The sequence below is a fragment of the Salmo salar genome, chromosome 01, assembly GCF_965601325.2.
Source record: "Salmo salar chromosome 01, fSalSal1, whole genome shotgun sequence".
In the NCBI taxonomy this organism is placed as follows: domain Eukaryota; kingdom Metazoa; phylum Chordata; class Actinopteri; order Salmoniformes; family Salmonidae; genus Salmo; species Salmo salar.
Genome location: NC_138291.1, coordinates 138,920,881 through 138,933,851, shown reverse-complemented (window position 1 = coordinate 138,933,851; position 12,971 = coordinate 138,920,881). Strand labels below are relative to the sequence as shown.

The 12,971-nt window shown below is 41.0% G+C and overlaps 1 protein-coding gene across 2 annotated transcripts in view; it reads right to left on the bottom strand.

Moving 5' to 3' along the window:
* LOC106561913 (band 4.1-like protein 4) overlaps positions 1-12,971 on the bottom strand; it is a 98,655-nt gene that overhangs the window by 32,382 nt on the left and 53,302 nt on the right. For both annotated transcript variants that reach the window (XM_014126271.3, XM_014126282.3), the window contains exons 4-5: positions 5,067-5,118; positions 4,840-4,918 (exon numbers count right to left, since the gene is read on the bottom strand). In XM_014126271.3, the coding sequence (XP_013981746.1) occupies positions 4,840-4,918; positions 5,067-5,118 (131 nt within the window). The remainder of the gene's footprint in view (positions 1-4,839; positions 4,919-5,066; positions 5,119-12,971) is intronic.

Here is a 12,971-nt window from a genome sequence, read left to right as displayed (position 1 = left end):
AAGTTAAATATTTATGTTGATAATGTCCTTGAGATAATTTGGTGCATTAGGCTAAAGCATAGGTTGCTGATAAGAATAACGGTCAAAATGCCTGGCCCTAGCTATATGGAAGTATCATGTTGCTTATAACATTCAAATCCTCTTAGATCTCCTTCTCACTAATTGATTGTACAACGTACACCCATATTATTTCAGTTTTTGAGTGTATGATATGGGGGTTGGAGACAGAGAGAAAGAAAAACGTTTATTATAAATAATAGCAACACTGCCATGTTGTTCTGAGCGTTGCTGCTGGAAACCCACATAGTGCCTGACTTTCGACTGCCGCACCTCCCCGACCTCAACTTTAGTCTACAGTCGGTTGCTTTAGCCTTACCACTCAAACGCGTCAAATCTCAATGTGACCTGCCAAATTCAGAAGCTTGAAAAAAAGCTTGAAAACCCCATTAGATTTTTGAGCAAAATTTAGATAAAGAAAACTTAAACTGAACATAATTCACAATGGTTTTTATTTAATTTTAGTTTGTTTTGGAGTCAAAGATAGTTTCAGTATACTTGTGGTTTTTCTAATTATTTTATTTCAGTTTCTACCACAGTCTCTATCACATCTCTAGATTCCTAACGCAAGCTCTGAACCTTTACTCCGGATCATCGCAGCTAGCTAGCTGCTATCCGAGTGGCTACTCCTGTCTAACGTCTCTGTCCCGAAGCAAGTACCAGTTAGCCTGGAGCTAGCCTTGAACTAGGCCCATCTCCCGGCTAGCCGAAGAGATTCCATCAAGCAATCCCTGGGCTTCAATTACCTCTTTTGCCAATTGGCCTGGACGCTTTGCTGCTGACACGGAGCCCCGCCGATCCATCACGACTGGTCTGTTGATGTAACCATCCGAGGTGGTTTCAACAGACTCTCCCGTTGCAACGTCACCCTGAGGACCATCTACTAGCCTGCTGCTAGCCCCGGCCTGCTAACTGTGTGAATCGCCATGCCTCCAGCTCGCCTAGCTACTCACTGGACCCTATGACCACTCGGCTACACATGCCTCTCCCTAATGTCAATATGCCTTGTCTATTGCTGTTTTGGTTAGTAATTTTTGTCTTATTTCACTGTAGAGCCTCCAGCCATGCTCAATATGCCTTAGCTAGCCCTTAATGTTCCACCCCCCACACATGCGGTGACTGTACCTGGCTTAAATGGTGCCTCTAGAGACAAAACCTCTCTCATCATCACTCAATGCCTAGGCTTTACCTCCACTGTACTCACATCCTACCATACCCTTGTCTGTACATTATGCCTTGAATCTACTCTTCCGCGCCCAGAAACCTGCTCCTTTTAATCTCTGTTCCGAACACACTAGACGACCAGTTCTTTTAGCCTTTAGCCGTACTCTTATGCTACTCCTCCTTTGTTCCTCTGGTGATGTAGAGGTTAACCCAGGCCCTGCAGCCCCCAGCATCACTCCCATTCCCCAGGCGCTCTCATTTGTTGACTTCTGCAACCGTAAAAGCCTTGGTTTCATGCATGTTAACATTAGAAGCCTCCTCCCTAAGTTTGTTTTATTCACTGCTTTAGCACACTCCAAACCGGATGTCCTAGCTGTGTCTGAATCCTGGCTTAGGAAGGCCACCAAAAATCCAGAAATTTCCATCCCTAACTATAACGTTTTCCGACAAGATAGAACTGCCAAAGGGGGCGGAGTTGTAATCTACTGCAGAGACAGCCTGCAGAGTTCTGTCATACTATCCAGATCTGTGCCCAAACAATTCAAGCTTCTACTTTTAAAAATCCACCTTTCCAGAAACAAGTCTCTCACCGTTGCTGTTTGTTATAGATCCCCCTTGGCCCCCAGTTGTGCCCTGGACACCATATGTGAATTGATCGCCCCCCATCTATCTTCAGAGTTCGTACTGTTAGGTGACCTAAACTGGGATATGCTTAACACCTCAGCCGTCCTATAATCTAAACTAGATGCCCTCAATCTCACACAAATCATCAAGGAACCTACCAGGTACAACCCTAGATCCGTAACCATAGGCACCCTCTTAGATATCATCCTGGCCAACCTGCCCTCCAAATACACCTCTGCTGTCTTCAACCAGGATCTCAGCGATCACTGCCTCATTGCCTGCGTGCGTACTGGGTTCGCGGTCAAACGACCACCCCTCATCACTGTCAAACGCTCCCTAAAACACTTCAGCGAGCAGGCCTTTCTAAATGACCTGGCCCGTGTATCATGGAAGGATATTGACCTCATCCTGTCAGTAAAGGATGCCTGGTTGCTCTTCAAAAGTGCTTTCCTCTCCAACTTAAATAAGCATGCCCCATTCAAAAAATGTAGAACTAAGAACAGATATAGCCCTTGGTTCACCCCAGACTTGACTGCCCTTGACCAGCACAAAAAACATCCTGTGGTGTTCTGCATTAGCATCGAATAGCCCCCACGATATGCAACTTTTCAGGGAAGTCAGGAACCAATATGCTCAGTCAGTTAGGAAAGCTAAGGCTAGCTTTTTCAAGCAAAAAATGTGCTTCCTGTAGCACTAATTACAAAACGTTTTGGGGCACTATAAAGTCCATGGAGAATAAGAGCACCTCCTTCCAGCTGCCCACTGCACTGAGGATAGGAAACACTGTCCCCACTGATAAATCTACGATAATTGATAATTTCAATAAGCATTTTTCCACAGCTGGCCATGCTTTCCGCCTGGCTACTCCTACCCTGGCCAACATCTCAGCACCCTCTGCAGCAACTTGCCCAACTTGCCCCGCTTCTCCTTCACCCAAATCCAGACAGCTGATGTTCTGAAAGAACTGCAAAATCTGGATCCCTACAAATCAGCTGGGCTAGACAATCTGGACCCTCTCTTTCTAAAATGATCCGCCGAAATTGTTGCAACCCCTATTATTAGCCTATTCAACCTCTTTCGTATTGTCTGAGATCCCCAAAGATTGGAAAGCTGCCGCGGTCATCCCTCTTCAAAGGGGGAGACACTCTAGACCCAAACTGTTATAGACCTATATCCATCCTGCCCTGCCTTTTCAAAATCTTCGAAAGCCAAGTTAATAAACAGATCACCGACCATTTTGAATCCCACCGTACCTTCTCCGCTATGCAATCTGGTTTCCAAGCTGGTCATGGGTGCACCTCAGCCACGCTGAAGGTCCTAAATGATATCATAATCGCCATCGGTAAAAGACAGTACTGTGCAGCCGTCTTCATTGACCTGGCCAAGGCTTTCGACGCTGTCAATCACCGCATTCTTATCGGCAGACTCAATAGCCTTGGCTTCTCAAATGACTGCCTCACCTGGTTCACCAACTACTTCTCAGATAGAGTTCAGCGTGTCAAATCAGAGGGCCTGTTGTCCAGACCTCTGGCAGTCTATGGGGGTGCCACAGGGTTCAATTCTCGGGGCGACTCTTTTCTCTGTATATATCAATAATGTCGCTCTTGCTGCTGGTGATTCTCTGATCCACTTCTATACAGACGACACCATTCTGTATATATCTGGCCCTTCTTTGGACACTGTGCTAACAAGCCTCCAAACGAGCTTCAATGGCATACAACACTCCTTCCATGGCCTCCAACTGCTTTTAAATGCTAGTAAAACTAAGTGCATTCTCCTCAACCGATTGTTGCCTGCACCCTCCCGCCCGACTAGCATCACTACTCTGGACGGTTCTGACTTAGAATATGTGGACAACCATAAATACCTAGGTGTCTGGTTAGACTGTAAACTCTCCTTCCAGACTCACATTAAGCATCTCTAATCCAAAATTAAATCTAGAATCGGCTTCCTATTTCGCAACAAAGCATCCTTCACTCATGCCGCCAAACATACCCTCGTAAAACTGACTATCCTACCGATTCTTGAGTTCGGCGATGTAATTTACAAAATAGCCCCCAGCACTCTACTCAGCAAACTGGATGTAGTCTATCACAGTGTTATCCGTTTTGTCACCAAAGCCCCATATACTACCCACCACTGCGACTTGTATGATCTCGTTGACTGGCCCTGACTACATATCCGTCGCCAAACCCACTGGCTCCAGGTCATCTATAAGTCTTTGCTAGGTAAAGCCCCGCCTTTTCTCAGCTTACTGGTCACCATAGCAACACCCACCCATAGCACGTGCTCCAGCAGGTATATTGCACTGGTCATCCCCAAAGCCTTTCCGCCTTTCCTTCCAGTTCTCTGCTGCCAATGACTGGAATGAATTGCAAACATCTCTGAAGCTGGAGTCTTATATCTCCCTCTCTAATTTTAAGCATCAGCTGTCTGAGCAGCTTACCGATCACTGTACCTGTACACAGCCAATCTGTAAATCACACATCCGACTACCTCATCCCCATATTATTACTTACCCTCTTGCTCTTTTTCACCCCAGTATCTCTACTTGCACATCATCATCTGCACATCACTCCAGTATTAAAGCTAAATTGTAATTATTTTCGCCTCTAGGGCCTATTTATTGCCTACCTCCCTACTCTTCTACATTTGCACACACTGTACATAGATTTTTCTATTTTTCTTTTCTTTTGTGTTATTGACTGTACGATTGTTTATGTGTAACTCTGTGTTGTTGTTTTTGTCGCACTGCTTTGCTTTATCTTGGCCAGGTCGCAAATGAGAACTTGTTCTCAACTGGCCTACCTGGTTAAATAAGGGTGAAATAAAAATAAATGTAACTTTACTGAATAGTTTTTCATGATTAGTTTTGTTACCTTGGTACTGTGAATGTATGTAGGCCGTGCTACATGTAGGCTATTTTGCATGTGTGGAGGTGCTAGCCAATTAAGTACACAATAGTGAGACATGAGAAGTCCTGACAATGCACACCTTGTTATTTCTTCTTTTAGCTTGCAGGGATCCTCAGCATAAAACTTGACCCCAAAATAGAGTGTGTATGGAGGCCCCGCTGAGAGAAAGGGAGAGAGAGAGAAAGTCAGAGAGAAGGAGAGAGAGCCTTCTATTTCACTAACTGCAGCAACCTTCTACTGTAAATCACTGTATCCAAACAGCTGAGAGACATTCAACTCAACGCAGAAAGAAGAGGAGATACTTACTCGTTATTAAATCTTTGTGTTCTGAAAGGGTTTTTGAGGGGTCAAGCCAATACTGCAAACAAACAAAAAAACACAAACAGAAGACATTTAATTACATACAAAAAGTACTGCCATAATGATTATATTTGTTTACATAAGTAGTACCATACGTAATATACCATATGTAACTAGTAGCCTATGTGTACGGTAACAATTACAGTATGTTCTGTAACAAGCTACCTTGAGCATGAGTATTCAGTAATTGTGTGTGTGTGCAGTGTGCAGTCAGTGTATTGGACAGAATGCAGGCAGCTCCAGAGAGGGATGTTCAGTCATGCAAATTCTGGCGTAATACTGAAGCCACATTAAAACCAACTTTTATCCAAACTGTCTTGTTGAAAAGGAGTGTGACTGTGTGAGTCATTAACATCTGCATCAATAAAACATGGAGTTAGAACAGGTCACAGCATGCTGGCTTTTATGAATTATCTTATACTGACTGTACTGGCATTTTGGATTTGCAGACAGTCTTTGGTGGGTATTTTTATCTTGTTGGGCCTATAGCACACATCAATGAACATCTGATTTGGGTAACTTCCTGCAAGACTGCCTGGATTTCTGTGCACAAAGTCCTTATGGGACGTTGATGATGCATAATGCTGTGGGACAGGAATGTGATGTGATATGAATAGGACTTTTATTGTGATCCACCCATACCTGTGTTCTAATTGGCTACTGTATTAAAGCAAAGGCTTCTGAGTAGAAGACAAGTCAGAGCTACCATGATCTAGTGTGTGGAGGTGTCACCATTCCCTCATCCACATATTATTTATTTTATATCCCGTTATGAGTTATGCAGAGTCTCAGTATTAAAGTTTGCAGTCGAATGCACTGATGACGCATTGTCAGCTTTATCAACTACAAGACCTACAACCAACAGCCTTACAATGCGACATAAGTGCTTGAAATAAAATAAAAGCACTGTATCTCCTTGCAACACTGCCTGGCCTGCACAATGTCCTTATGTCACACTGATTAGGCATAATACAACCAGGATCATCAACTAGATTCTGCTGCAGGACAACTTTTTATTGAGCAGATGGTTGCGGGGCCGGAACATAATTACAAAAATGTGTAGACTGCAAATTGACCGCAAGAAGCCCAAACATATATAATATTTGACTAGAACCTTGCTTACATTTGTATATGATCACGTGTCTCTCTATTATGAGTAAGAATACTTGGAAACAGATTTCCAAAATTAAAATCACTTACAGACGATTTCCTGGTGTTTTTACAGTCTTTTATGACCAACAATGAAAATTCTAAAAAGATTGCTTTTGCTCAGAAAACTTGGGGTCCAAACAAAACCACCCCCGGGCCAAATTAGTCCCGCGGCCCACCAGTTGGGGAACCCTGTTGTATAATGTGACATAACATAAGTGGTTGAAAGAAAAGACAAAGTACACTGCTAAAATAACGGTGCTTTTTGGTTCTATATAGAAACATTTCTAGCAGAGTACAGTGACATCACTTCCCAACAAACCTCAGCAGTGGGTTTATAATAGAACATCCTGCTTTAAACAGCCTTTTCAGTGGCTAGTCATTGAGCATGTTCAATGCCGCTCTGAACACATGTACAATTACCCTACGTGACAATGTGTAATATAAACACTGTGGAGGTCTCAAACAAGAATAACCTATAGTATATGAAGCTAACTAGATATGTTCCAACACCCACACTAGTATATGACTTTGAAGGAAAGGTATGCATTCAAAGTAGTATGCTAGTGTGGATATTGGAACATGTCTTCATCTCAAAAATAACAATCCACATCTACAACCTACAAGTGTCATGGTTATACAGTATATTCACTGGGTGGCCTAGTGGTTAGAGTGTTGGGCCAGTAACTGAAAGGTTGCTGGTTCAAATACCTGACAAGGTGAAAAAACTGTTTATGTACCCTTGGGCAAGGCACCTAACTCTAATTTGCTCTAGGGGTGCCATACTAATATGTCTGACCCTGTAAAACAACACATTTCACGGCATCTATCTGGTGTATGTCACAACATTATATATTTTCTTCTGATAAAGACATACATATATTCATGTGTTTATCATTGGTTATAGCAGCTACGGCACAGTAGTGTCTATCTGATGGGATGTTGTTGAGCTTCTTATGATCATGAATGCAAACTTCTATTATAAAATCATTATTTGCATTGTTGTCAAAGTGAGCCCATGCTTTGCTATGATTTTGTGTCAGAGCTCATAATGTCATTGCAGCTTAGGCTTCTCTTGGGAACCATCATAAGGAGGAAAACAGATTGACCACAATGTTTCTCTTCCTCTGTTCTTTTAATAATTTAAAGTCCCAGTGCAGTCAAAATGTGATTTTCCTGTATTTGATCTATATTTCCACACTATGAGGTTGGAATAACACTGGGAAATTGGGAAAATTATGATAATGCCCAATTAGTGTAAGATCTGTTTGAAAAGACTGCCTTAAATTTCAGCATATTTTGGTGGGATGGAGTTTTGGCCCGCCCGGTGACATCACTACGTGGTATAAATGAATAGACCAATAACAAAGAGTTTCAAACCTCTCAATAACAGCTAGTTCTCAGGTTACATATCCCTCCCATAGGTTCATCCATTTAGGCACCTCACTCAGACCACTCCCAGACAGTCCTAGCAAAAGTCTTGACCATTTTAATTGAAAACCATCACAATAAGGTACTTAATTGTTACCCAGAAATGATTTGATAGAGATAAAAACGGCTGCATTGGACCTTAAACAAGTCTCATCGGCAGCAAACATTCAAAACAAACGTGATAACTTAGCAACAGGATTCAACTGTTTTAAAATGAGACTGCAATAAATAGTATTATCCACTCACTGTTTTATGCTTTAAGGGGACTGTAGATCATGGAGCTGATGTTATTGAAACTGCTTACATGTCTGATATAAATTAATTGCACCGCACCCCTTGCATGAAGAAACAGCTTCAAGTCCTGTTTTATATGCATTCCATATATTTAATGCGAATTTCTGGAGATGTAGCTACTACCCAAGATGAAGATGGAAATTCAGGGGATGTTAGAAGAAGGGAGGGGTCTATGAGCTCAATCTTTTGATTCTGGGGCATTTTTGGGGCATGGAGATGAATAAATGTTAGTGTAATGAGGTAGGTTAGCCTTGAAAAACCTATTTCAGACTTAAATATGCCACTGACAGATGCTGTGCATGGTGCACCATCCCCATTTCCTTCCACCTAAACCCTCACCACACCACACTACAGATGGGCCCCAGGGTCATATTCACTAGGGCACATCATAGCCAAATATAGCAAAATGTTTTGCTATTAAAAATGAAAATGAACGTTTCTTATTGGACATGTTCAGGAAAGGTAGACCCTCTCGGTTTCACTACATTTTCTTCCGTTTGGTGCCTAATGAACGACCCAGAACACACTGGAACAGATGTTGGTGACCAGGGGAACGTGATTAGAGCTGTGTCTGTGACTGAATTAGAATAAGTTAATTGAATTGGTTAATCTTATCTAATTTACAATAATCACATCACTGCAGCTGGTGTGTTCCAGTGCATGCTAATTAATGCAAATGAGAGGTTGGGGATAAAGCAGCGGCTGACAGTGACAGGGCGGTATCGCTATGGACAACCAGACAAAGACAGAGGAGTTCCACTTAGAAAGATAGCCTGAGCAACAATCTACTACTTATTAACCTTTTGTAATACTTTATAGCCTTCGGGTATAATGCAGTATGATGCAGTTATAATTTTTTTTAAATGTACTGAAGAATATTCTTTTGTTATACAGAAAAATCTAATCATGGTGTGCACATGAAGGAATATGCTAGCCTTAGTTATCTAGTAACCTTATCTATTAAAGCAGGTAGCGTATGTGTGTAGTACAGACATTTAATATGTTATATCTATCAGCATTCATGGCACCTGCACAAAGCACCGCTAGGTCTATTTATTTGTTTATATCTGTTCAAATGCACCTCAAGGATTTTTAAAACATGGGATCAGAGCTTGTTCTGTATGAGAATTATGAGAGAGTTATGTCTCTCTTCCCTTCAGCACTGCTCAGAACCCCCAGTGAATGGAACTGATTAATAATAGATAGATAATAAATAAATTAAAATGTTCTGTCATCATGGGGCGAGGCTGCCCGGACCATGCACCACTTCAATAGGAAGTTAAGTTAGGACAGTTTGATTGATAGGTCTGACTGAGAGGCCCATGCTCTGTTCCAATAGGCCCATACTGAGAGGCCCAGGCTCTGAATCACTGTTATTTACCCCCATCCCAAGGTTATAACGGGAGAAAAGAACTGTATGCCTAAATTGTTTAACCTGTTACAAAGGCGAAGCCTATATGGTAAATCATGGCTGGCATTGTTTATAATCTGCCACAATAGAAATGTGCCAGCTATAGGAGGGGATAGTAGGTTTAATTGGACAAGGCTATCTTAATCTGAACATGATGGAAGTTAAAAGGTAAATATTAATTATTTAATTTAAAAAAAATGGTGACTGTGTGACTAAGATGACTGACTAAAACTAGCCTAAAGTTGTCCAGGGTTTTAGTTAACTGATATTAACTCAAACTAAAAAGGATGAAATTATAAGAATGTAAATTTGACTAAGACTAAAAATGTACTTTAGTCAAAAGACCAAATCTAAAATAGTTACCAAAATTAACACTGTTATTGCCCCAGGCAGTCCCATATAAATTACAGAGATGTCTATTTTAATTGATAGGTTTTGATTATAGGCGTGCTGCAGGCTGGGATTTATTATCATAAATATTTCCCAGGAGGCAGCTCTTCAGAGTGGTCACTAGCTGGCACAGCCATAAAGTCATAAAATCTGATTTTAAACCTAACCCTGAATTAAAGTGAGACTGCCCCTAAAAAACAACTAAACCCTTTGAAAATGGCCTATATGGCATCAATATGAGTCAGAAACATTTACTCTAGTGTCAAAATTTACTACAAAGTGTAAATACGATAATTTTGGGCTAAAATGGAGTTTGGAACCTCACTGTGTCACAAGTAAATGAAGGTTGAGTTTGGATTACAGTTATGTCAACAAATCATGCCCCCTTTTGCCAAGCTCTACGTTCAAATTCCCCTTCCGCTTCCCTTCATTGAATGGGGCTCAGTTTTTTCATTGCACACAACCAACACATTCAAATATCACGGCAATTTGAGACTGAAAAGCCATATACGGATTAACCATGCAATGCATGCTTCCAGCAAGATGCACAGCCAAAATCTATTTAAAAAAAAATATATATTTTGTATTTATTTATTTCACCTTTATTTAACCAGGTATGCTAGTTGAGAACAAGTTCTCATTTGCAACTGCGACCTGGCCAAGATAAAGCATAGCAATTCGACACATACAACAACAGAGTTACACATGGAACAAACAAAACATACAGTCAATAATACAGTAGAAAAAAGAAAACAAAAAGTCTATATACAGTGATGGTTTGCATGCCCTGCCTATTACGCATGACCGTATCATCAGGAATCGGTGGTTGGAGTTCGTTGGTCCCCAGTGGTAGTGAGTATACCGGTAGCTAGACCATAGACTGCTGGTTATGCATATGGTTATGTATATTTTGATAATTATTATCACTATCATCTAGATTAAAATGTATGTTTTAGCACGATGTTCCAAATGCCAGCATCTCAAGAACCAAGGTTTTTATTTGTTTCTGTTTTTATGAGTGTTTGTCTTTTTGGTTTTGTCTCCTTTGCTCCTTCTGTGCTGTGTACACTGCACACCTTCCCATTCCCACACAAACACCTTCCCTGTAGCTCAGTTGGTAGAGCATGGTGTTTGCAACACCAGGGTTGTGGGTTCGATTCCCATGGGGGGCCAGCACAGAAAAAAATGTATGAAATGTATGCATTCACTACTGTAAGTCGCTCTGGATAAGAGCGTCTGCTAAATGACTAAAATGTAAATGTAAAATGTAAACGCCTCTCGTGCCACTCACAACAAAAACGAAAGATAATCTTCTTCCTCTCTGACAAGCAGTTTCAACTCGCTATTTCCATTTTAGGTTTAGTACAACATAATCTGTCATATGGACACCAAAAAACATTGAGACATTATTTTACTGTAATAGAGAACGTAACCTTTGCAATGATTCACTTTTTTTGTCTCAAATCCCAAAAGTTTGAACCGAGCAGACCCTACTAAGACAGGAGTATCAATTAATGTTCAGTTTCTATCATGGGCAGCATTGCAGTACCAATAGCAGAATTCTAGCCAAACTGTCTAGTCTGTGTTTTATAAATGTGCAATGAGCATAAAAAGATGCATTTACCTTTATACAAGGAATTGGCAACTCGTTCTCATTCTGAGGAATAAGCATCCGGCCGTGATCTCATCTGGCCGGGATTGGGAGTCCCATAGGGCGGCGCACAACTGGCCCAGCATCATCCGGGTTTGGCCGGGGTAGGCCGTCATTGTAAATAAGAATTTGTTCTTAACTGACTTGCCTAGTTAAATAAAAAATATATAATAATCTTCTTATCCAGGTAGGCCACTTGATTTCAACATCTAAACAAAGTGAACAGGCTATTGTAGCGACATTAACAACACCTTGCGACCTTGTCAAGAGGTTCAGACCTCTTGGTGTAACAGTTAGCTTGATAACCATTGGACCCGGGTTCGAGTCCCGGTTGGGGCTACACCTCCCGAATTCGCTACATACACTATGTTGTTCAAACATTTGGAGACAGACAGAATGGTGTATTCATAACAGTTCAACTGTTCTACCTTCTTAGCAAGCAAATAGATCCAAGTTGGCTAGGCTTAAAATATAAAGACTATCTGGCTACTCACTAGCAGTTATGCTTGAGAGATTGCTTATGACACCTGTGTTAATCTTCTATATTGCCTGCGACCAGAAGTTGGTAATTTAGTGAATGTGCATTGTGCATTGTTCTTGTTAAATTTGTAACAAAAATGGCATTTTCATAGACAGACTTGAAAGCCAGATCACTAATTATTGCAAAAAAGCAGGTTAAACTATTTTGATTATTAGTGGGTCTTATGGTTGAAGGCTTATATTTAGCCTAGGTTTAATTTTACAAGCCCTGAATTAATTAGATTGTTCCCGACTGTTTGAAATGCAGTGTATTGACTTTTAATTGTGCAACAAAGCTTATTTAGAGAATTCATTTTGAAAAAAAAATCAAGATACAATATATATTGTGAATCACCCATAAGTTTGAAAAAAAATTGAGATATGATTTTTAGGCTTGTCACGCCCTGACCATAGAGAGCCTTTTATTCTCTATGTTGGTTAGGTCGGGGTGTGACTAGGATGGGTAATCTAGGTTGTTTCGTTTCTATGTTAACCTGGTATGGTTCCCAATCAGAGGCATCCGTTTATCGTTGTCTCTGATTGGGGATCATATTTAGGCAGCCATTTCCCCACTGTGTTTTGTCGGATCTTGTTTTGAGTTAGTGCATGTAGCACCGCTGATGTCACGGTTCGTTGTTTGTTTCTTTTTGTTTGGAAGTTTCGCTTGAATAAATATGTGGAACTTTAATCACGCTGCGCCTTGGTTCGTCTCTCCACACGATCGTGACAAGGCCACATTGCCCAGCCCTACTATCATTGCTAGCATACCTGACATTAATTAGCTAGCTAGCTAGCTAGCTACCAACTACCTAGCTATCTACTTAACTAGCTAGCTACCTAGCTAGCTGGCTAATGTTAGCGTACATCAATACAATTCGGATTTGGCTTGGAAACATGATAACATTTAAAAAGAAGACAAATAATTAGTAGGAAAACCTTTTATCATGATTGTGATGTCGCCAGATTGAATTTAGATGCAGTATAACTTTAGCCAGCTAACTAAGTC